Below are 26,151 nucleotides of genomic sequence, written 5' to 3' on the forward strand. Positions count from 1 at the left end.
ATAGAAAAATTTGAATCCATGGTGGTGTCTCACTAAAGAAACAAAGGAGAAGACAACTGATTAGAAATGCAAACACACAGAAGTGAAGGTCAATCTGAAAGAAAGAGAAGCCAAAAATAATAACATTAAAAGAAAACTCTCTGCTTCTTCAGTTGGTGATCTCATCAACTTCCATGAATTTAGTTACCATCTCTATGCTGATTGATTCTCAGATCTGCCCATCTTGCTCCAATCTCCCTGATGACCTTCAGTCTTCCATCTCCAACTGCCTTTCATACTTCTCAGACTTTATGTTCAGTAGATATCTTAAACTCGATATATCCCAAACAGAGCTCATTATCTTTCTCCCTAAAGCCTCCCCAACTCCTTCCTTCCTTATTACTTTAGAAGACAACCATCCTTTCAGTTCCTTAGGCTTGCAAACAAGGAGTCATCCTGGATTTCTCACTATCTCTCATCCCACCATATCAAAGCTGTTGCCAAGGCCTGTAGATTTTACCTTTGCAATATCTCTTGAATATGCCCCCTTCTCTCCTCTCCGACTGCCCTCACTCATCAGCTCACACCTGGACTATTGTAATATCCTGATGGTGAGTTTGCCTGCCTCAATTCTCTCCTCATTCCAGAACATCCTCCATTCAGCCACCCAAATGATTTTCCTAAAACACAGGTCTGATAATGATTCTCCCCTAATTAATAAACTCCAATGGCTAACTATTGCTTCCTGGATGAAATACAAAATTCTGTGTGATATTCAAAAGTCCTTCATAACCTAGGCAGCCCTCTCCCCTTCCAGTCTTCCTATGCCTTACTCCCTATCACATACATTTCAATCCAGTAATTCTGGTCTCCTTGCTGTCCTTCAAATAAGACTTTCCATTTCTCAATTCTGAGCATTTTCTCTGGCTGTCATCTATGCCTAGAATTTTCTCTCTCCCTCCTTTCTGCCTTTTGGCTTCCCTCAAATCCTGACTAAAATTCTTTCTTCTACAGGAAGTCTTTCCCAATCCTTCTTTGTTCTAATGCCTTCCCTCTGTTAATTATTTCCAATTTTTCCTGTATTTGGCTTGTTCATATATGTATTTGTTTGCTTGTTTTCTCCCCTATTAGATTGTGGCTTCCTTGAGGACAGGGACTAATTTTTGCCACTTTTTCTATCCCCAGCACTTAGTACAATGCCTGGTACATGGTAGGTGCTTAATAAATGTTTATTGACTTACTGATTAAAAGTGTCCTTTCCATATGAGCAAAACATATTGATATTAAGGACAAGATGCAAACACTACTTAAGGATTGTAGGTGTCCTAAAAGAATACCATAATGCAAGAAATAATACAAGAGAACTGCCTAGAACTTCTGGATTCAGAAAACAAAGTGCCAATTGAAAGAAGTTCTAGATATGCAACTCCAAACTGCATATCGGTTAGATTTAACAACTCCATTGAGAAACAACAAATTCTTCAAGTGACCAGGAGAAAGATCTTCAAATATAAAGGAAAGGCAATTTCAATAACATAAGAACATTTTGCACCCACCAGAAAATGTAGGAAGGAATAGAATTATGCATCCTAGAGGGCAATGGAATTCAAGATGCTGTCCAAGGTGACCTACCTTATAATTTGAGCTTAACCATAAATGAAAAAAAAGATGGATATTCAATAATAAAGAGATCTTTGAAATGCTCTTAGACAGAAAACCAGGGGCAGCTAGGTGGTGCAGTGGATAGAGCTCCAGCCTTGGAGTCAGGAAGACCTGAGTTCAAATCTGACCTCAGACACTTGACACTTACTAGCTGTGTGACCCTGGGCAAGTCACTTAATCCTGATTGCCTCACCAAAAAGCAAAAAAGAAAGAAAGAAAGAAAGACCAGACATGAAGAGATCATTTACTTCTCAAACATCCCAGAGGTAAATGAATGAAGCAGCCAAAGACAGCAACAGCAACCAAGTGACAGAGGAGAAATAAGTAGACAAGAGTAAAAGTGAAAGTCAGGTGGAGGTGATGGTGGAGAGGCTGCTATGGATTGAATCTCATGGCACCCTATTTACAGGTGAATCAATGTTTTCTACGGGATAAAATACAAAAATGGGAAGATGCATGGAAATGAGGAGGGGAGAAGAAAAAGGGAGTGTGTTGAGGACTGGCAATGAGGGGAAGATGACTACTACGGTCTCTCAGGAAGAGGAGAGCCTTCGGGGGGATAGGTGAAGAGAGAGAGAGAGCTTTTTAGGTATGGAGAGGGGGTGCCGCTGATGAATGCACTTGTGGGTGAAGAGAGGTATTCTGTGAAGGGAGACAGACATCTTCCACTGGGGCTTTGGTCCTTGAAAGATCCCTTGTTCTGCCCTGTGTTGGTGGTTATTAGGAGTCAGAGACTTTGGGGGCAACTGATCCCTGGTGAGTGGAAAAGTATCGAACTAAGGGAGGAGATTTTGAGGCAAATAGGTGGAAGGCATGTTAGAGGAAGGTGACCAGGGGAAGGTTTCTTCTTGGGGTGTAGGATGTGTCCAGGGAACACTAGTACCTCTGGTGTGAAGCCTACTGAGCTCATTTCAGGGCTGCTTTCCACCTTTGGTGTCTACATGATCCACCTTTCTCTCACAGGTTCATTGTTTGGGTTTTGATGGCTCAGAGTTAGTGTAAATGGCAATTGTTTTTCTGGCCAGAAACATTGAGGGTCTTCCCCTCCCAAATTGAATTTTTTTTTGAATAGGTAAAAGAGGCCTTTTAATTTTTTCCATTTTTTTTTATTGCCTCACTTCTTACTTAGCCTTAATCAGTGAATCGGCATTGCCTCAGACAAACTGAACCTGGGAAAAAACTTAGCTTAAAAAGGCCAAGGTCTCCACTGCACCTGGGGCCATACCCAGTTGTCCTGATCTATACTTTGCCACTGGACCCAGATGGTTTTAGAGGAGAGAGTGAGGCTGGTGACGTTGGACAGTCCTGCCTTACTTAAATCCAGTTCACTTACAAGTCAAGACATCACTTTTCCGATGTCATGGGTCCTCTTTGAGAACTAAGGACAAAAAACCAATAACAACAACTCTCACCTCTGGTTCCAAGAAGCTGTAGCATGCCCAGTGGTCATACCCTGGTAAATCATTTTGACAGACAGGCTAAACTAAGTTGAGGTTAACCTGAAGGTCTCAAACCCGTTAGTAAGTTAGGGGAGTGTTTACTCCAAAACTTGTGAAGACGGGAGGATAAGCACGATTTGTTCCAATGGCTCTGAAGGCAGCTAAAGCAGGCACTGTGAGTGCTTAGAACTTGGTTAGACATTGAAGACACCAAGGTCACCCACTGTATCTTGAGCCATCACTAATCATCTTGACTCTGTCTTGCCGCTGAACTGTGATAACTCTAGAAGAGAAAGTGAGGCCAACAACTTTGTGTAATTCTGCCTCACTGAAATTCAATTCATGAATGAATCAAAAGACACCACCCATACCATTTTACTATTTTTACCTATCTCCGAGTCCTGTGGTGACAGGCAAGTGACTAAGCAGCAGGTACAGATACAGTGGGAGCTGTAGTCACAACCCTGCACACAGGCAGCCTAGGCCATAGGGTCATCTTGGCACTGGAAGCAGCAGTGGGATTTGGCAGTCCCTAGGGGTCTGAACAGCTTTTTAAGGACCACACTGCTCACCTTCTGGTGTGAAGAAGCGGCTAGAAAAGGTGCCCTAAAAATTGTCTGCTTACTCAACCCTGACCTGTTACCATGGCAGGTGGTTGAAACACACACCAAAAAATGTATGAAAACTTCTGCAAAGATGATTCCACTCACCATCAGGACATGGAATGTGTGTACACTTATAGATGACATAAAATCCGGTAGATGTGAAAAACAAATAGCTCTTGTTGCAAGAAAACTCAACAGGCATTGCATCCAAATAGCAGCCCTGAGTGAAACAAGGCTGGCAAATGAAGGCCAGCTTACCGAGGTCAGAGCTGCATACATATTTTCCTGGAGTGGCTGCAGTGAAGAGATTACCATGAAGCTGGTGTAGGTTTTGCAATCAAAACTAATGTAGTCAACAAGCTTGTATGCCTTCCAAAAGGAATCAATGACAGGCTCATTTCAATGCAATTGTCACTTGCAGGAAAACACCATGCCACCGTCATCAGTGCCTATGCCCCCACCATGATGAACCCTGATGAGGTTAAAAAAAAATTTTATGAAGACCTAGAGATCCTTATCACCAATGTGCCAAAACAGGACAAGCTTATAATTCTGGGTGACTTTAATGCTAGAGTAGGCTCAGACTACCAGATGTGGGAGGAATGGAGTTGGAAACAGCAACAGCAATAGTCACTTACTACTGAAGATTTGTGCATCTCATGGCCTTCTCATCACCAACACTGTCTTCCATTTACCTAAGTGCAGTAAAACTTCATGGATGCACCTTCACAGCAAACACTGACATTTAATAGACTGTGTAATTGTAAGAAGAGACAGACAGGATGTGAGGGGGAGGATAGCAATGTGTAGAGCAGAGTGTTGACAGATCATAGACTTATCCTCTCCAAGCTAAATATTAGCATTCAACAACACAAAAAATAACCCCAAGGCAAAATGACTATCTGAAGACTTAATGTCAAGAGATTAGAGCACTTCTCAGAATGGGAACAGTTTGTTGCTAACTTAGAGGGAAAGTTGAACCAACATAAACTGTCAACAGTGCGGCAGAAGAGGGGTAGGCAGCTTTCAGAGATTTGGTGTATAGCACTGCATTTACTCATCTGGGTCAGAACACTTGCAAATATCAAGACTGATTTGATGAAAATGATGGGGAAACTCAGAAGCTCTTAAATGAAAAAATGAGAACTCCATAGGATTTACCAGCAGAATAATTCATCCACCTCTAAGAAGGCAGCATTTGACTCCATCAAAAGTAAAGTACAAGTGAAGCTTAGAGAAATGCAGGATTCTTGGCTCAGTAAGAAGGCAGAAGAAATTCAGTTTTATGCTGATAGTAACAATCCAGAGCACTTTTATCATGTCCTGAAGACTATTTATGGGCCAAAGCTATATGGTGCACCTCAACTACTCAGTGCTTATGGAGACACATTGATTAGTGATAAGGACATGATCCTGGAGAGATGGGCTGAACATTTCCATAGTGTTCCCAATAGACCATCATCAGTCAATGATGAAGCCATTGACTGTTTACCTCAGGTTGAAGTCAATCCCATTCTAGACAAATTTCCAACCGAAGAAGAGGTTTTGAATACCATTAGTCTCCTCTCCTATGGCAAAGCACCTGGTGCTGATTCTATTCCAGATGAGATTTATAAGTGATGTGTGGGGGGGATCCATTGCTCATACTAGAACTGACTGAAATTTTCTGGGTTATTTGGCAAGAGGAGGTTATCTCCCAGGAGGTCAAGGACACCTCCATTATCCATCTCTATAAATGTAAAGGAAATAGATTGTCCTGTAACAATCACAGCAGGGTCTTTCTCTTAGTCATTGTTGTCCTGTAACAATCACAGCAGGGTCTTTCTCTTAGTCATTGCTGGCAAGATTCTTGCTAGAGTTCTCCTTAATAGGCTGATCCTTCATCTAGAAGATGATCATCTACCTGAGAACCAGTGTGGCTTCAGAAAGAGCCAAGGAACCATAATATGGTGTTTGCTGTCCCGCAACTCTAAGAGAAATGCCAGGAGCAGAAGAGGTCTGGACACAATATTTGTCAACCTGACCAAAGCCTCTGATACTGTCAGTCATGAGAACTTATAGAAAATTATGTCAAAATCTGGTTGCCCTGAGAGGTTCCTCAGTATTGTGTGTCATTTTCATGATGGCATGCTTGCACGGATTCTGGATAATGGATGCTGCTCTTGTGCTTTCCCAGTCACTAGTGGAGTAAAACAAGGCTGTGTGCTTGCTCCCAAGCTTTTTAGTATGATTTTTTTAGCCACGTTGTCAAATGCCTTCCGTGAGGATGAACACAGCATCAAGGTCAGCACTGATGGTAAATTCTTCAACTTGAAAAAGCTACAAGCCAAGACTAAAGTAGAGTGATTGTTGGTGAATGATTTTTTGTTTGCAGATGATTGTGCACTCAATGCAGCCTCTGAAGCTGAGATGCAACAGAATATGAATTGATTGTCTACTGCTTGTGATAATTTTGGCCTAACTATTAACTCCAAGAAAACACAGGTACTCCATCAACCAGCACCACACCAGCCATACATGGAACCAACGGTTATAGCTACCAGGGAAGTTTTGAATACTGTGGATAGGTTCATTTATCTTGGCAGTGTAGTTTCCAGCAATGTACACGTCGATAATGAGATTGATGCACACATCGCCAGAGCTAGCTCTATGTTTGGGAGGCTCTGAAGGAAAGTGTGGGAGAGAAGAGGTATTAATGACTGACTACCAAACTGAAGGTCTGCAGAGCCATTGTGCTGACCTCATTGTTGTATAACTGTGAAACCTGGACAGTCTGCCAGCACCATACCAGGAATCTGAATCGCTTCCATTTGAATTGTCTTAGGAAGATTCTGAAGATCACTTGGCAGGATAAGATACCAGAGACTGAGATCTTTTCTCAACCTAAACTGCCAAGCAATCAAACTTTACTGCAGAGAATGCAACTCCTATGGGTTGGCCACGTTATCAGAATGCCAAATGTACCCTCACCTAAAAGACTATTTTACAGAGAACTCACACAAGGAAAGTGCTCACATGGAAGTCAGAAAAAGTAATACAAGGACACTCTCAAAATTGCTCTGAAGAACTTTGGAATTGATTGCATGACATGGGAGATATTGACACAGGACTTCCCAGCATGGTGTGCCTTCATCAGAGAAGGTGCTGTGCTCTGTGAGCAAAGCAGAATTGAAGTGACTCAAAAGAAACGTGAGACATGCAAACTTAGAGAATCTACCCCAGATATCCACATGGACTATTTGTGTGCAACCTGTGGTAGAGCATTCTGAGCTCATATTGGTCTGATCTGCCATCGTGGGACACACTGCACCTTGACTTAATACAGTGATGTCATTTTGGTCCTTTTTGAGAACAAAGGAAACAACCAATCATTTGTATCCCCAGCATTTGGAACAGTTCCTGGCGCATAACAGATGCTTAATAAATGCTTATTAACTCTTGCCTAATGAGGTATAAGAATATATAGACAGTAACAAAAATAATGACAAGAGATTTCAATGTTCCTCTCCCAGTTTTGGATAATTCTAACAAGGAGATAAACAAAAGGGAAAACAGAATTGAACAAAGTGCTGGAGAAACCAGAGCTCAAAGATTTATTGTGTCTTCTAAATGGGACTGCAAAGGAGTATTCATATTTGTTAACATCACATGAAACTTTTAGAAAAATTAGCACTGACATATTGCAAACAAATCTAAAAAGGCAGAAATAATAAATATAAGCTATAATATGGGGTGTGTGTATATATGGATCAATCACCTTGTATAACATATATGTTATAATGTGTATAATCTAACACATAAACACATATCACACAATATAATTGTGCATGTGTACAATACATGTTGTATGTGTGTACATATATACAAATATATGTATGATATATATATGTTGTACAAGGTAATCTGTATATATACATACATACATATATAGTATAATTTGATGTATATACATACACACCAGTTATCTTGTATAACACACATATATACCATATACTATGCATGTTATGTATAATATATGTTATAAAAGGTAATTGGTGTGTATATACACACATGAAATTGTAATATATTACATACATATATGTAATACAAGATAGTTAATGTATACACACATGCATACATTTGTTTCCTGATAGAATGTAAGCTTTTTAAAGGCAGAAACAATATAATTTTTTCCTTTGTAGCCCTAGCACCTAGCATAGTTTCTGGCACATAGTAGGAATTTAATAAATGCTTGTTGTTGGTTGTTGACTCCAAGTAAATCACTTTTCCTACTACACCATTAGTTGCACTGATGAGAATCCTATTACTATTTTTTTTCCAGAAAAAAATAAATCCAGTGACAACCACATAAATTGTCTCACAATAGTAACTAAATGAGTGTCAGTCAGTCAAAAAGTATTTATTAAGCACCTACTATGTGCCTACTCAGTGCTAGGGACACAAAGAAAGTAAAAAACAAGGAACTTACCCTCAGGTAACTTAGAAATGTAATGGCATGAAAAGAACAATAACCCTCTCAGAAATCCCCAGCCAGGATTCTCCATGAAATGCTTATCAACAGATGAATTAAGATGAGGTAGGTATCATTTTTCAAAAACATACTTTTCAAATACTTTAATGGAAAACTGAGCCCAGTGGTTGTTAGAGAGATGGTGCAGGTCTAATTTTACAAGGGTGATTCAAAACATTCACGGGGATTGCCAAACTGTTCAACTTGATGGTATCTGGGTGCATTGTTTCCTGGGCTCTGGGCTCCTGGGAAAAGAGGGTGTGGGTTCTGCATGTGGTGCATACAAAGTTTCCTCTACTCTGTTTGTTTACAGTGTGTGGTCAGGGGTGGGAAGGAAGGCAGGAGGGTAAGTGAAAAGGTGAGACCGAAGGCAGGAACTGGATCCCTGGGAAATCCTGAGAATTTATCCAATTAAGATGGGTATAGTAGAAGTGCTACTTTTCTTGTTTATTTCACCTGCTCAATGCGACCTAATTTAGTGACAAAAGACTTTCATCCTTCACTGGGGACAGTGGTGTACTCAGATAAGGGGACTAGTAGAAGAGAGAACAGGGAAGTATTAGTTAATTAATTTATTCATTCAATGACAAACAGTGCCTAATATGTGTGTATGTGGCAAATACTGGGCATGCACAGTTTAGATAAGTCATAGTCCTTGCCCAAATGGAGTTAATAATGTAGATTTAGACATGGCCATCCCTTGGCAAAATTGTGAAGTCGATGAAGTATGCTTTTAGAACCACAGTACTCCCTCTTCTCTCACTCTCTTCTTAATTCTCTTCAATTTGGTTTCCAACTTCATCAAGTGAAACTGCTCTCTGCAAAGCTACTAATGACCTATTGATTGCCAAATCTAATGGTCTTTTCTCAATCTTCATCTTCTTGGGCTCTCTGCAGCCTTCAGTACTGTCAATCACTGTCTCCTGGGTATTCTCTTTTCTCTAGGTTTTTGTGACACTTTTCTCTCCTGGATCTTCTCTAGCTAGCTAGAGTATAAGTATAAGTCTGAGCAAGTAACAACCCCACCCCACCCCATTCAATAAACTCTGGAGAGTCCCTATTACTTCCAGGATCAATATAAGATGTTCTCTTTCATATTTGAAGCCCTTCAAGATTTGGCTCCTTCCTACTTTTCCAGTCTTTCTACACTTTGATCCCCTCCATGGACTCTATGATCCAGCTATACTGGCTTCCTTGTTCCTCCTACGAGGCACTCAGTGATCCTGACCATGTGCATTGGCACTACCTGTAGTCCATTCCTGGAATGTTCTTCCTCCTCACCTCTGCCTTCTGGCTTCCTTGAAGACTCAGTTCAAATCCCATTCTCTGCAAGAAGCCTTTTCTGATCCCTCCCACTGCTAGTGCATTCCTTCTAAAATTACTTTCATTCTAATATCTCTCTATGTCTATCTATCATCTATATGTGTGTGTATATGCACATATGTAGATAGACATAGATATCCTATAATATGTGCTATATATCATATAAAAATTATGTCTATATTTGTGTTTTTTTACAAGTCTATATTTGGACAGACTTGTTTATATATGTATATGTGTATGTGTGTGTATGTATATGTTATGTATGTGCATGGAACCACTAGAGTTTATTGAATAGGAGAGTGACATGATCAGATTTGTACTTTAGGAAGATCACTTTGACACCTGAGAAGAGGATGGATTGGAGTGGGAAAAGACTTGGGAGAGAGAGACCAACCAGCAGGCTGTTTTAGTAGTTCATGTGAGTTGATGAGGGCCTGAACCAGGGTAGAGCTATGTGGTTGGAGAAAAGGGGGAAAAATGTATGCATGGTAATTTGAGTTTACATATGTATGTATGTGTATGTGTATATATACATATATACACACACATATATGTGTGTCTAATTACTTAAGTTTATATATATGCACATATATATGTATATAATATTAATAAGCACTTATTAGAAGCCAAACATCTATTGATTGAAATTTACGAATGTGGGGGACTCTGAAGGGTCTCTTGAATCAAAGCGTCTCAAGATCCCACCCCAACGTAGCCATCAAGTGAGGAACCGGCATAGAGGATCATACCGGTGCAAAGTTCTACACATGGGATTCTAAAAAAACCCAACAACCCATGCAGATATACAGCAGCACTGTAACCTTCCAGATAGTCAGGTTCAGTTTTAGATGGCCGTAGACTAAGGTCAAACTAACGCTCTCCTAAATGGAGACCCCATGATGAGGGCACTCAGGTAAGGGTAGCTTCCCATCTCGCAGGATGGAGGAACTCTGGAGGAGCTCCACTGAGAATTTGTGGTGAACTTTGTCTCCTGTGGGAGAAGGTATGAGAAGGACTAACTACATTCAAAATCTTACTCAGGAAGAACTGAAGAGAAGTATGAAGGCACTACAGAGAAGAATGTGTTGTTACATTCAGAGAATATGAAACACAGAATTCAGAAACATAGTAGTCATTGCATCAAATTCTGAGACTGTTTCTTTTTCCCTTGGTTTCTCAAGGCAGAAAAAGGCGATAACTTCATTAAAATCCCAACTTAGAAGTAGGTCAGTTTCAGCATGCAGATTTTCAGTGGTAGAGATCAAAGCAACACCAATTTCTTGCCCCTTCCTCAACTCCCCATTCTTCAAATAATAAAAGTCATTTATTTCTTATTTCAGCTATAACTGGGAGTGTGTCAGAAGAAGATTGTGAACAATTTTCTGCATAGACAGATCTATGTATGGTTCCATGCAAAGATTTCTAAACCTACCACCTATTCCAGCCTCAATCTCCCCATAAATAGGAGTTATTATTCCTATTCTAAAAATAGGTAAACTAAGGCACAGAGTGGTGACATGACTGGCTACAGGTCTACAACCAGAAAGTGTTACCTCTATAACTCAGTCAATCAATAAACATTTTTTAAATGCTTACTATGTATCAGGCGCTATGCTTAGCTCTGGGGAGATAAAGAAAGGCAAAAGACAGTTCGTGTCCCTGAGGAACTCACAGGCTAATGGGGGAGACAACATGTAAATAATCTATACACAGAATAAATAAGAAATAATCTACAGAATGAAGGTACTAGAATGAAGTGGATTGGGAAAGGCTTCCTGTAGAAGGTGTGACTTTAGCTGGGACTTTAGCAGGGAAGCCAGGAGGCAGAGATGAGAAGGAAGAACATTCCAGGCATAGGAGACAGTGAAAATGTCTAGAGCAGAGAGATGGAGTATCTTGTTCAAGGTACAGTGAAGAGTCCAGTGTCACTGGAGCAAAGAATATGTGGAAGGGAAGGAGAGTGTAAGGTGTGAAAAGACTGGAAATGTAGGGGAGGAAGGCTAGGTAATTAAGGGCTAAGAACGCCAAATAGAAGATTTTATATTTGATTCTGGAGGTGACAGGGAGGACAAGTTTCTTCTAAATTTCTATAGTAAGATTCTCAAATAATAAAATTTCCACTCATTCAGTTCAAGTCTGATACTCTTACTTAGCAGACACTGTGAGTATAAAACAAATTATCTAAAATCTTCCACCCCTAATCTCCAATACTTTCAAAGCAGCGATGACCTTAATCTCTCTGCCAGCTAATCTGACTCCACAAAAACAAGTGAAACTGCTGAAAAAAAGAACCTAGTTTGACTAAAAATTGGTCAATCTGGTCATCATGTTTAGATGAAGCTATAGACTAGAAAGTAGAAGTGATGGTGTCAACAAGACAGTTGGAAGCAAGGAAACTTTGTTTCCCCTACCAAACTTGGGGAACATGAATGAAAAGATTGCGAGACTTAAGAGACAAAAGGGACCTTAGAAAGCACAAAGTTCAACCCCCTCATTTTATAGAGAAGTAAATGGAATTCTAGAAAGGGGATTTATCTAAGGCTCTGCCACCCAGGTCTTCTGAATGCCAATGCAGGGATGCCTTCTTTGTTGTTGTTCAGTGGCTTCAGTCATGTCCAACTCTTCATGACCCCATTTGGGGTTTTCTTGGCAAAGATACTGTTTTTTTTCTCTAGCTCATTTTACAGATAAGGAATTGAGACAAACAGGGTTAAGTGACTTGCCCAGGGTGACACAGTTAGTAAGTGTGTGAGGCTGGATTTGAACTCATGAAGATGAATCTTCCCAATTTCAAGCCTGGCACTCTATCTACTGCACCACCTAGTTGCCCAGTGCCTTCTTACTCTACAATATTTCCATTTGTTGAGGAGAAGCCTCACAGCGGAAAATGAATAAACAATGAATTCTCCCTCTTTCTTCTCTACCCCCCCCACTGTATAAGTTGCCACATCTCATGCAGAATGGGGATTAAAACTCTCTCCCTACAGGTACACAGCAATGCTAGGGTTGGAGCATGTGCTTGCTCTTTCTATTTCAGGAACGGCTCAGGTGTTTTGAATAACTCCACCCCAATGTCCTAGGGAACTGAGGGATAATTTGGCCTTATCACTACAGTCGGGACATACTGATGAGGCTCTAGACCTGTAGAAAATGCTGACTTGAAGCAAGTGGGGAAAAGAGGGTGCAAACTGTGATATGTCATCATAAGCCAAGGTGAGAAAGTTCCACTAGATGCCTAGGAGACCTCAATAAACCAGGGTCCATGGGAACCACAGTGAAGAGTTTTGAGCTAGAACACACCCTAGCAGAGATGCTGGAGAACTCATTCCCCAGGAATAACCATTGTCTGCTAAAGGTTGAGAACTGTAGGGAGGCAAGCAACAAAAAAGCAGAAACACAGCAGGATAGTAAAAAAAAGACCTGGGACAGAGTCAGAGGTAGCCGTAACAGGCTAGAGCCAGTTGTTAAAATTTCAGCGTGTGAGCATTTACACCTTGGAAATTGGCAAACTCTACAAATCAGGGCTTGATTTATTATTTTGTTGATTGTGATTGAGAAGTGATGGAGAAAAAGTGAATGATGTAGATTCAACTTAAAAGTCCTGGCTTTTTTTTTTTTGGAGAGCCAGTTGTTAAACATTTACCAGAACAACACACTGGACAGGGTCATCTTCTAAGAGTAGCTAGGGGCAAGAACTTCATAAAAAGAAAAACCACGTAACAATCCTATGTACATAGCCTCAGATGTGGCAAAAGGGAATACTAATGTAGAGGATCAATCCCTTGTTACCCACATCCAGTGAAGTACTTTAAATGGCTTAGCCCATATAGGTCCCTGGAAGAGGGCTGCTTTTTGGCAGGTGGTAGGGGAGGGTAGAGTATTATATTTTGTGGGATGAGAAATGAATCCTATTTGTTTTTCCCTAACCTTATATGAGCCTTGTGAACTTGTATGCTTGTAAGGGAGTTTGATATTTACACTCTATCCTCTTTACTGGGATGTAATTAGTATCAGACACTGAAGTTTGAACATTTTCTAGCTGTGAAGTTAGACAAGTAAAAAGTACTCCAAAGTATATAAAGGAAGTTTGAGTCAGGAAAGGTTTTACGTGCAAAGATGACCCTGGAAATGTAGTACTTTATAAAAGACCAAATGATTTCCAATGACACCATTAGAAGATTCCATTAGAGTCAAGGAATTTACAAGGGTTTTTAGGACCCAAAGCTTTGGCTCCAAATCAAGGTCATGGTCAGCAGTATGATAGCCATGTTTCAGAAAGATATGCACGATACTTATGACTAGAGGATTTTAGAGGTGAAGGGGACTTAGAGATTTTTCTGAGGCCAAATCCAGTATTCTTTCCACTATTTCATGCGGCTTTTTTTTTGGTACACATATGGATGAAAGTGCAGTTCAGTGGAAAATAGATGGCAATAACTTGTCATGGTTTTTCCTTCCACCTACTCTTGCAAATCAGACTGAGGGAAGAAATGAATTTTCTTTCCATCTTTGAGCCCGCCAACACCGCCCACTTCTGTTACTGTCAGGGAGAAATACTCTCCCACAACCCAAGCCCATTTTCCTGGGAAAGGGAGAAGGAAAATGGAAGGGAGGGTGGAGCTGTCTTGAGGATTGTGCAGGGGACAAGGGGAGGTCTTCAAGCATGGCTGCTGAGCAGAATCACAATGACAGCCTCAGAGCAAGTCAGAGGTTGTACACTGCAATGGAGTAGTACGGTGTGTGATGTGTCTGCACATGGGCCAAAGCAGCCTTGTGGCGTGGGATCATGAGATGTAGGGTTGGAAGAGACCTTGATAATAATGACTAGCATTATATAGTGCTTTAAGGCTTGCAAATCACTTTTCATATGACAACTCATTTGATCCTCACAACAATCCTGTGAGGTAAGAGCTATTATAATCCCCATTTTACAGATGAGGAAACTGAGACACAGAGATGGTAAATGACTTACTCAGGGTAACACAGCTAATACAGATTGAAAGCAAGATTTGAATTCCGATCTTCTTGATTTTAAGTCCTATACTCTATTCCCCTCCCTCCTTAGAAATCAGCTAGCCTACCACCCCACCCCCTTTTGGGTGGCTAATTTTGGGCTATCTCTGAAGAGAGTCCCCCAAATTTCTGTATTTGTCACCAGGGACTCTGCTGTCTGGGCGGATTAAATACAGAGAAGGCAAGAGGGGAATTATTTCAAGTGGATTATTAATAAAGTAGTGGATCTGATCATGGCGGAACTAGACAGGAAGATGTCTGCTCCATGTTTTCCTCGATGGGGTTGCAAATCAAGAAGACTCAGGTGCTAATATTACAGAAACTGGCTTGCCTCTTCCCTTCCAGGACCCCATGCTCTAAACTGACCTAGCATTCTTTCTCTTCTTTTCTGATTCCTTAATCAAAATCCTCCATTCAGACACATTAGGAAAGCAATTCCATTAAATAAATTTATACCAAAGTGTAAATGATTGACAGCTTCCTCCTTAACCCTCCCATGGGTGTGTGCATGTTAACATAAGTACACTTCTACTTGGTTGAATTCCAGGCAGTGCGAAGGCCTTTCTAGGGCCCTTTAGATCACTCCACTTACCTATATTTCTTACCAGCAAGGGGATACTTTAGCATAGAGAGCCATTAGGGGAAAGGAACATCTATCTTTGTGGCTAATAGTCTTCTTGCCTGATAGAGAGGAGTTCCTAGGCTCATAAAATTTCAGAGCTGGAAGTCCAATTCACTCATTCATACAGAGGAAGAAACTAGAATGGCCTTTGCTGTGTGCTGAAATGTTTAACAGCTGGCTCTCCAGAAAGGATGAACTTTTAAGTGTAATCTGTATTATGGACATTTCTCCATCACTTTTTAAAGTCTAGACAATCAACAAAACAACAAATCAAGCCCTGATTATTGTAGCTTGTCCTTTTGAGGTGTAAACGCTCACAGTGAAAATTTAACAATCTGCTTGAGCCGGCTCCAGCACACCCTTCCTATGCCCCACCTGGCCTTGCTCTCTCAGCTTCCTGGGTGAAGCCAAAGGCCCAGGGCTCCATATAAGTGGGGAGGGGCAAAATCTCAATATTCAGGAAAGGGCATGTACTATCTAAGCCAAATTCAACTCCAGGACCCTGGTTTGCAATACTCTCATTTCCAATACTCTCATTACTTTGAGGTGGCTTTGGTCCCCTGGCAGATGGGGAAGGTAGTTCTAGGAATAACCCCAACGTGGGTAGCTAATGGGAAGTGGGCAGTGGGGTGGCTAGGGAATCCAGCTGCTGTCATTATAATCTAGGTATTCTCTGAGAGGTTCCTGAGAAGCTTTGTGCTCCTCTGGGTTATCTTTCTCCAGCTGACCTCCAAAAATGGTCTCAATTGCTGCAGCAACTCAGTCTGTCCCTTAAGGTCCAGGCCCAGGTCCAGGTCCAGCCTCTGCTCTGCTCCGCTCTCCTGGGTTTGGGCTGTGACTCACTTGGTGGCCTTGACTTTAGGTTTCTGCTTTCCCAGGCTACAGCTCAGGATGCAATCTGAACCAGAAAGCCATCTCTCACTGAATCATAGGGCATTTGCCTTTGGGGAACTAAAGTAGGGTTGGAGCAAGCCTGCTATCAACAGAGCCCACCCTTCCCAAATTGACCATTAAACTCTATTCCTGTCTGTCATCATTTTTAAAAAAATAAGAGGAACACCAGCTATTAGTTAGACTGGTGTTAATTACTTTTGAGAATCAAAAAAAGGAATCAGAATGCATTCTCCAAAGGTACTTCCCCCACCAGTTCATTGATGCCTAAAATTCTTTTGCCCTTAGTCACTGTGCCTTCCTTATGTTTAGCGCTTTACAATTTAGCGAGCACTTTTGTGTGTATTGGGTTATTTGATCCTCACAACAATAATAGCTGGCGTTTATATAGTGCTTTAAAGTTGGCAGATCTTTACAGATATTCTCCCATTTGAACTTCACAACAACCTTCTGAAGCAGATAAGTATTCAGCTATTATTATTCCTGTTTTACAAATGAGGAAACTGAGGCTCAGACATTAATTGGTTCACTCCTGATCCCAGAGACAGTAAGAAATGTAAGAGGTTTGGTGTTAACCCAGGTATTCCTGATTCCAAGCCCAGTGGAGAATCACAGTGACAGACTGACTTTCAATAACCCTTATCACTACTTCCATTTTACAGAGGAAGAAACTGAGTCTTAGAAAGGTGAATTAAGACAGTGCGGTACTGAGAATAAAATGCTGGACTTGGAGTCAGGAAGCAGGTTAGAATCCAGCATCGTCTTCTGACACTTACTAATTATAAGACTGTGGACAAGTCACTTAAAATTCCTGAGCCTCAGTGTTCCCCAGTGCAAAATAGAGCTAATATGGTAGTACTCATCTCACTGGGTAGTTTTGGAGTTCAAAAATGATCCAATGGCATCTGTGATTTCATCAATTCTGCCAGAGTGGGGAACTCTAGGCAGTAGGGGGGAACTCTCTCCAAAACAAAGCCATGTCAAAACACAAGTCACTGTTCATATGAAGAGCAACCCAATGGAACATAAGCTTTTTGAGAACAGGGACTGTTCTGGATTTTGTCTTAGTATTTCTAGCACCAAGGTTAGTGCCTAGTACCTAATGGATGATTAATAAATAGTTCTTGAATTAAATGAACTCACCATCTCCAGGGGAAAGGCGTTCCACTTTTGGACAACCTCAAATGGTGAAGAAACTCTTTTAAGTCAGCCTAAATCTGTTTCAATGGTCTCTTATCTAGTGAGTAAGCCTTAGGGAGTTGCTTAAGGCACGTATTTGCCCAGGGCCACAAAGCTGATAAGTCCAAGACAGGGGTGGGGAACCTGCAGCCTCCTTCTAGGTCCTCAAGTGTGGCCCTTTCACTGAATCCAAACTTCACAGAACAAATCCCCTTAATAAAAGGACTCTAAGAGGTAGGATTTTAATCTGTCATTCTGACTACAAGCCTCTCTCCAGTACTACTAAATGTTATTATTATTGTCAAATAACATGGTACTAACAGGTGGCCAAAGCCAGCCTTTATTTAGGTCTTGAGATCAAATGAGATAATATATATGTGTGTGTATACATATATGTGTGTGTGTGTGCGTGTGTGTGTGTATGTATATATATAACACTTAGCTCAATGCGTAGCCTACAGTAGGTACTTAATAAAGGATTGTTCTCTTCCCCATTTTGACTCTAATTTCAACATTTTCCCACAACCCCACAGGTCTTTGATAAGACAAGGAGAGACAAAGCTGAAAATATACCTATTGGGTAGGTAATCCATTAATTCACATGGAAATTCATCATTCATTCAACAAAATTTTATTTCTCTATGCCAGGTACTAAATTAAGTCACACAAAATACAAATAGGAAACAGTTTCTGCCCTCAAGGAAATTAGAATCTCTTGAGATTGCTAGTTTATCCTCTCTTGACAGTCCATTTGGATAGATGAGAACTAACACCTAAAAGAAGTGGGGAGGGCTGGTGGAGACATGGAAGGGAGAGGCTTCACAATTTTGCCTCAGGCATTACCAAAGCCCGGAGTTTTGCCCATTACTCTAGATGGATATGTTGATAGTGTCTCCAGGGTTTTTTAAAAAAACAACCAAAAACTAGCATGGCACACTTGCAGTTTTCCCTTACTCCATGCCTGCCAATTTTCACCTACTCCATGCCAGCCAAATGTATCTTCCCATCCCTCTTTACTTTTGTCCTTGGAACAAGGATGATCGGGGAAACCCTGGATTTGCTGAACTGAGGTACCTCCCATGGAGGGGGATATGTGCTGAGCTCCTTGCTGAGGGACATTGTCCTTTCTGAGATGACACAGGGAGCTCTTAATTGGTCCCCAGTGACTTGAGAATTGCAAGACAGATAACCTCTGATGATATATATATATAAACACAAACACACATAAATGCATACACCTGACACAGCAAGTTTCAGTGAGCAGAGGAGAGAAACATAGTTATGGTCTAGTAAAAAGAATGGTAGATTTGGAGTCAGAGGACCTGGATTCAAATCCAGACTCTTTTATTTACTACCTGCTACAAGAGAGGTTGCTATTAACCTCTCTTGTTCTCAGTTTCCTCATTTGTAAAATAATAGAGATTGGTCTATCATATGTGGCCCTCTAGGTCCTCAGGTGTGGCCCTTTAAGGGGACTTGAGGACCTAGAGGGCCACATGTGACCTTGAGGCTGCAGGTTCCCCACTCCTGGAGATGATCTCAGAAATCCCTTCCAGCTCTAATCAGAGCTGATCCAACAAGGATCACAGCCTCCTGCAGCCAGAGGAGGGAGAATCAGTCCCAAGAAAAAGGAAACGATCTAGAAGCCATCACCCAGGGAGTCTGGTCTATTTAGACAGCCCAGCTGAATAACTCTGTCCAAGAAAACCCAAATGTCAAAAGCCTTCTTCTCCCAGGCCACAGGGCTGATTGCATCCCCCCCCCATCCCCCAGTTGTTTCTATACTTTTTCTAGGGAAATATCAGCGAATGGAAGGAATTCCCTCATTGATTCAATTCAAGAAACACTTATTAAACACCTACTATATAGCAGTGAAAGGCAGTGTGGTTTAGTGAACAGTGAGCCTGTCTCAGAGCAAAGGTGACAGACAAGTCCTGCTCTCGAATCATATCGGCTGAGTGACCCTGGAGAAAGGGAAGTAACTTCTTATGGCTCTAGGCAGCTCTCTAAGACCATGAATTGCAGAGAAGTTGGTGACCTACATTATTAGAGAGAATTGCCTCATCTGGGAATTCCCTATATTAATGAAATCACAGGTCTTAGCCCCCAACCTCTACATTTAATTCAATTTAATAAGCATTTATTAAGTGCCTGCTCTGTGCCAGGCACTGTGCTAAGCAATATATGTTCCCGTGGTAGAAGATGATCCATGATTAGACTCAGGGGCAGGTGAAGAGCAGGACACCCAGTCCAGAGGGTGAGGTCATCCAGAGCTCTATCTTATTTCTCCAGGGTTTTTTGTTTGTTTTTGTTTTGTAAATTTAAGTAGAGAAAACAAACAAACATCCCTCCTACACCTACGCATACACCTATGTACACACACACACACACACACGCACACACGCACGCACTTACACACGAGAAGGTGTGTGTGGGGGGGGGAGTTGTAAAAGAGACTGTGGTCCCAGCTGGAGTGGCTGTGGCTCCCAGTTTCCTGATCTGATAACACACCATCCACGTGCAGTCCTGCCCAGGAGTTGGTGCCCTCTGGCAGGGACCTGCGAACACCCCCATGGTCTCTCTCTCCTTCCTAAGGATGGACACTGGGAAGACAACCTGAAATGACCGAAAAGCCAAGGGCTTCCGGGCCGCCCGCTTTCCTCCCTGCCGCTGGCCGACTGCAACAGCCAAGTGCATTAGGTCCTCGCAGTCAGCGTCTGACTCCGAACGGAAGCCGCTGCCAGGGCCAGGCCAGAAGATGCATTTCCTGCCCAGCCCGAGGCAGCAGGCTGGCACCACCCCACCGGGAGGTCTCGGGACAAACTATTTCCCTGCCCTCTCAGCCCCGTTGGTCCTCTATCAACGGAGAAAAAACCCAGCGTGGCCCCGAGCTCCCGACATGCAGGACTGGCCCGGGAAGCTGACCTTTCCTTTCCCTCTAGAGTTCCCGCCCCATAGGGGAGTTCCAAGCGCTTACTTTGCAGGCAGCGGGCTGCAGCCAGGCAGACAGCAAAGAGTCCCAGGGTGATGCCTCCGTTCCTTTTCCAGCTCTGCAGTGGCCTCATGAGCAGTCCCAGGTCTGCAAGGGTTCTGCATTTAATGGGCAGGAGGCATGGCAGACACTGTAGCTGCTGGGCTGCGGGGCTGAGCCGCCTCAGGACCAACTCCTCCTTTTACTCCGTCCCCCTCCTCCTCTGCCTTTCCTCTGTCCTCTCCTCCAACACATACACACCCCTTCTTATCTCTCTCCTCCACCACCTCCTCCTCCGCCTCTCCGGCCGGGAGTCTGATGCAAATGAGCTGGCTGCTCTCAGGTTAAACCAGTTCTTGAGTCTGAGAAAGAAAAAACCGAAAAGGAGAGAGAGTCTTGGAGAAAAAGAGAGAAAGGGAGGGAGGGACAGAGAAAGAAGGAGAGAGGGAGGTATGAGGTGGCAGGGGCAAGAGAAGCAGAAGGAGGCACACAGACTCAGGAGGCAAATAAAGACCGTTTCCTTCTGTTCACACCCAATATACTGCTATTGATTCAAAATTTAACCAGATGTTGGGGTGCTGGTAAAGTGGCGAGTCTACTACCCCAAGAGTTCTTTCTTCTCAAGCAGCCAAAACATAACTGTCTAATGGCCCTTGCAGACCGGGGAAATACATTTAGGAGGGAGAGAGTGTCAGGCATCTCCCCTAAAGGAATGCTCTCCCTCTCAGCACTTAGGATCCGCTACAGGGTGAGGAAAGTGCCCTGGATGTTGGAATGAACTGAGTGGAACCAGCAGGAAGAGCAGAGATATTTCTTTCTGCTGAGGCCATTTAACAAGAGATCTTTACCATTTGGAGGCAGCACCCTTCAATATAGTTGAAAGGGCACGGAATTGCATCAGAGGAGTTTCACACCTCTGCAAAGGAGTTGTGTGTCAGGAGGTATCTTCTTTGGGACCCAGATTGTTCCTTATAATTTCACAACACTCATTTTCAACTAGATAAAACAAATTGCATCCCTGTTTCATATGACAGTCCATAGTACTGGGTTTGGAGAAAGGATCTGGATTCTAATCCTAACTCTGCCACTTAGTGACTGTGATCATGGGCAAATCATTTCATGTCTCTGTTCTTCTATTTCTTCATCTGTAAAATGAAGGGCTGAACTCTGTAACCTCCAAGATTCTTTTTTTGTCTAAATCTGAGCAGTTTACACTTGAAGACAGCCATCATTCTCTTCTCTAGAGAAAACAGATCTCCCAGTTCTATAAGAGAATTTTCTTATGGCGTAATTTCAAATTCTTTCACTGTTCTGGTTGCCCACCTCTGAACATCTTCCAGGTTGTCAGTGACCCTCCTAAAGTGTGGTATTCAGAGCTGATCATAAGGCTTTCAAGATGTAGTTTCACTAGACCAGCTCTATTATCTCCTGTATTCTGGATGCAAAGCTTCTGATAATGCAGCCCGAGATTGATTTGATTTTTTTGGCCACCCTGTTACACTATTGACTTATATCAAGCTTGCAGTTTGACAAAATCCCTAGCCTGTTTTCATCTTAGTCACTGTCCAGCTATGTCTCCCCTGGTCCGGTACTTGTGCTGTCAACTTTTCAAGCCCCATTATAGGACTTTACATTTATCCCTATTGAATTTCATCTTATCTTTAGCCCATGGATGCAGCCTATTGAGATCTGTCTGGGTCCTGAGTCTGTTATTCACAGTATTAACCATCCGTTTTTACTTCATATCATCTGCCAATCTGGTAAGTATGCCATCTGTGTGTCAAGTTCCTCTTCTTCCAAATGGAGGTAACACCTGTTTCTTATAGGGTTCTTGGGAGTGTTCAATGAGATAATAGGAATAAATAAAAAGGATTGGGACTAGATCTGTGATTTCATTGATATGGGGAATCCAGAGGAGGAAACTTCCTCCACCAATGTATGTTACCCTATTTTCTACAACTTATAGTCTTAGGGATTTGTGTAGAGCACTGAGAGGTTCAGTAACTTGCTAAGAGTCACACAGCAATTATTTGTTAGAGGCAAGGAGACAAAGACAATATAAGACATGACTATGAACAATTCTCTCATATCTTCTTGCCTTTGCACAGACTGTCTCCTATGCCTGGAATATACTCCCTTTTAACCCTACCTTATAGAACCCTTAGTTTTATTTAAGGCTTAGCTCCCACACAAGGACTCTGATCCCTCCTATTGCTCCTTCTCCACATTCATGTTGTCTCTCCCCAAATAGAATGTAAGCTCATTTAGGACAGGGACTCAGTTTCATTTTTGTCTTTGTATTCCCTCTGCCTAGCACAGTGCCTGGCACCTAGAAAGTGCTTAGTAAATGATTGATGAATGAGTGAATCAACGAATTATTCCTTCTTGTCATTTCTGGCCCTGGTATTGGTGACCTGGGAACTAGAAACAAAGACATGTAAGCTGAGTGTTTTGGTACATCTGGAAGGAAGGAACACGGGGTTTGTCATAGTGAGGAAGAGATCAATCCTAGTCTAGTCAAAAGAGATTCTAATGGGCTAGAAGCAGAAAAGTGCATTGTTATAATGCACAGAGATATATCTCAATTTCAGCAAGACATTTGACAGCTATCCTTGTGAATAAGACAGAAAGATGTGGACTATATGATCATATAGTCAGGTGAATTTTTTTTTTTTAGGCAATTGGAACTTGCTCGGAGTCACATAGCTAGTAAGTGTCAAGTGTTTGGTCTGAAGCCAGATTTGAACTCAGGTCCTTCTGACTTCAGGGCTAGTGCTCTATCCACTGTGCCAGCTAGCTGCCCCCATAGTCAGGTGAATTTAATAATAGACAAACAAAAAAGTAGTCATTAATGGGTCTCCTTGGAGGAAAGTCTCTAGTAGAGTGTGCTGGGGTTGAAGGAGGCCTGAGCAATGGTGGTAGCCCTCAGTGACATGAATGATCAGAAAAGGATACACTCAGGTTATGTGGTGAGAATGACAGATGATAATAGACGGATTGCTTGCATCCTGTCCTGGAGTTCAAGAAATATGAAAAGAATGAGAGGATTGCCTACATCATATTAGTTGGAGCCTTTGGAAAATTTATGGAAAAATATGGACAAAAATCACTCAGTAAGAGAAGGCTTGGAGTTGTGATCTACACTAGGATGGTAGTACCCCACTAATGAAATTATGGATCCATATAAGTATCTAAAGTCAAAACCAAATGAAAAAGTTACTAACTTCATCCCCATCCCTTTTCCTTTACCAAGAGACTAAGCTAGAAGAGTTTTTTGTAACTCTTTTCTTCACTCATTCATCTTTGTCCTATGTTTGGGTCCAAAAAATCAATTGCCATAAGTATAGAGTGACTGTAATATGGAAGACAAGGACGCCAGCTCAACCTTAGACTTCATTGAAAGACCAAGTGTCTGTCTAGGACTAGAGAAGCAATAGTTCCACTGTATTCTTTCATGGTCAGGCCAGACCTAGAATATTGTGGTCAGCTCTGAGTGCCACATTTTTGGGAGTACCTGGGTAAGTTTTATCAAAAGGGCTTTATGGATGGATACTACATACAGAGAAAAGGAAGGAAGCAAACATTTATTAAGCATCTAGTATGTTCCAGGCACCATGCTAAGTGCTTTACAAATATCTAATTTGATCCTCGTGCAACTCTGGAACACAGGTGCTATTATTATTTTCATTTTATAGATGAAGAAACTGAGGCAGGCAAAAATTAAATGACTTGCCCAGGGTCGCATAGCTAGCAAGTGTCAAGACTCCGGGCCCAGTGCTCTATCCACTAGCCTACCTAGCTACCTCTGAGGAGATGAGGAAAGTCATTGTTTGATCTCCTCCTTGGTCTTTAAAAAATTTTTTTTTTAGCTTGAAGACACTCCTCCTAGTGTTTTCATGTTTCCATAGTCTTGGACTTGTGTACCCTCATCTGGTCAGCCAGGAGCTTCTGGTGGGCCTTGTCTGCCTTCAGTTTATGAATGTACTGCATGAGGATCCAAGGCAATTAGGCAGCTCGGTATCAGTAGAGCTCAGGGTTTGGAGCCAGGAAGACCTGAGTTCAAATCCAGCCTCAGACTCTTACTAACCATGTGATCATGGGCAAGTCACTTAACTTCTATATGCCTCAGTTTCCTCATTTATAAAATGAAAATAATAGCACCTACCTCTCGGGTTGTTGAGAGGATGAGATAATGGTTGTAAAATGTTTTGCAAACCTTAGAACACGATATAAATGCTAACTATTGTTGTTGTGGTTGTTGAACCCTTTTCCCTTCATCTTCTTGTTCAGGCTGAGGTATGTAAAGTGCTCATTCCTTTTGGATCCTAGTAGATATTTGCAGTGTAGACAGCATAGAATACCCATTCTCCTCATCTAGATTATTTCCTCAGGCATATGGCAAGTGTAGGCTGCCGTTTCTCTTATCGGTGCCCATGTACCCACCCTTCCAGTGAGTCAGAGTATTTTTCTGGCATTGGGAAATGAACAGTAACAGGTTTATGGGTCTTTAGTTTAGTTTTAGTTTGGTTTAGTCGATCTTTAATCGACTTTAGTTTGGCTGACAGGAGTTGGTTTTATCAAAGTCCAGCCATACTTTCTTCTTTCTATAAAAAAAAAAAGACACTGGAGGCAAACCTGTTCTGAAGCCTGAGTATACACATGGCTGTAGCTGCAGCATGGAAAAGGAAGGGAGAATGACCTGAGTGCCACATTTAAGGAGCTGCATGGAGATGCTGGAGAGCACGCCAATGGTAATAAACCAGATGGAAAGAAGACTGGAGACCTGGCCATGCAAGGATATGGTCCAACCCTTATCCTGGAGAAGAAAAGGCTTTTGGAAGAAAGGGTGCTGATAGAAATTCATTTCAACCTAGCAAACATTTATTAAGGGCTCCCAGGGGTCCCCATGCCAGGCCCTTAGGATACAATGTAAAAAACAAAAGAGTTCCTATCTCAGGGAGCTTCTATTTTTACTGGGAAGTGAAGTAGCATGAATAAAACGTATACATGCACAAGCATGAAAATGAAGAGTATAAGGAGGGATTGAACAACATGGTCTAGGAAAATAGGAAAAGAATCTCACAGTAGAGAGGCAGAGACTATGGTTATAGAATGTGCTATACATTATTGGACTCAATTGCTGGCATTGCTTAAATGTTTTTCTTTGTTACAAGAAAGGGTTCAGTTTTGTCATTGGGACTGACAAGATATGACTGTCATGGAAAAACAAAACGTAACAATGAAATTTGAAAATGAAGGTAAATCAAGCCAGTTCTTCCCAAACAATTTAGCAGACAGAAATCACTAACAACTTGTGGTAGTATTCTTAATAGTATCAATAGCAGCAGCCGCAGGACCAAGAATTCACATTTCTACAAAATGGGAAGATTTATAAAGGGTCTTCCTTTCCTTATTTCATTTGGACAAATGTGAGGCAGGGGGCATCCGGGCTGAAAGTCTGATGACACCAGCCAGTTCCCAGGAAGCATAAATGATTTGCCCAAGCAAGGTCACATGGGCAGTAAACATCAGAGGCAAGATTAGAATGCAAGTCCTCTAACTCCATAGACAGTGCTCAGGTAATACAACAAGCCTAAGTATGCACAGGTAGCTTAGTGTTGTGGAAAGAGCTATTTCACCATCTATAAAACAAAGAGTCTGGACTCTGAGGACCCTTCCAAGATCTAGAATCCTATGTATGAAATGGCTCACATTTATCTAGTGCTTTAAGGTCTACCAAAAACAAAAACAACTTCCTTATAAATAGAGTGGTCCAAAAAGTGGAAAGGCATCCTTAAAAAGGCAATGGGCTCCTCCTCATCAGTAGAATTTTTCAAGTAGAGACTGCATGGTCACTTATTGGGAATGTTATAGTGCATTTATTCTTAATCTTTTTTTTTTTTGTCTCCTGGATTCCTTGGACCATATCTGGTGAAGCCTATGGACCCTTCTCAGAA

General features: G+C 41.8%; 1 protein-coding gene across 1 annotated transcript in view; it reads right to left on the minus strand.

Annotated features, from left to right (window-relative positions):
- VSTM5 (V-set and transmembrane domain containing 5) overlaps positions 1-20,542 on the minus strand; it is a 36,342-nt gene extending 15,800 nt beyond the window's left edge. The window contains exon 1 of the mRNA XM_021000549.2: positions 20,201-20,542. Coding sequence (XP_020856208.1) covers positions 20,201-20,288 — 88 coding nt within the window. The 5' untranslated portion in view covers positions 20,289-20,542. The remainder of the gene's footprint in view (positions 1-20,200) is intronic.
- Positions 20,543-26,151: the final 5,609 nt, after the last annotated feature.

Source organism: Phascolarctos cinereus, unplaced genomic scaffold (assembly GCF_003287225.1).
Source record: "Phascolarctos cinereus isolate Bilbo 61053 unplaced genomic scaffold, phaCin_HiC Scaffold_726;HRSCAF=1367, whole genome shotgun sequence".
Taxonomy (NCBI): Eukaryota; Metazoa; Chordata; class Mammalia; order Diprotodontia; family Phascolarctidae; genus Phascolarctos; species Phascolarctos cinereus.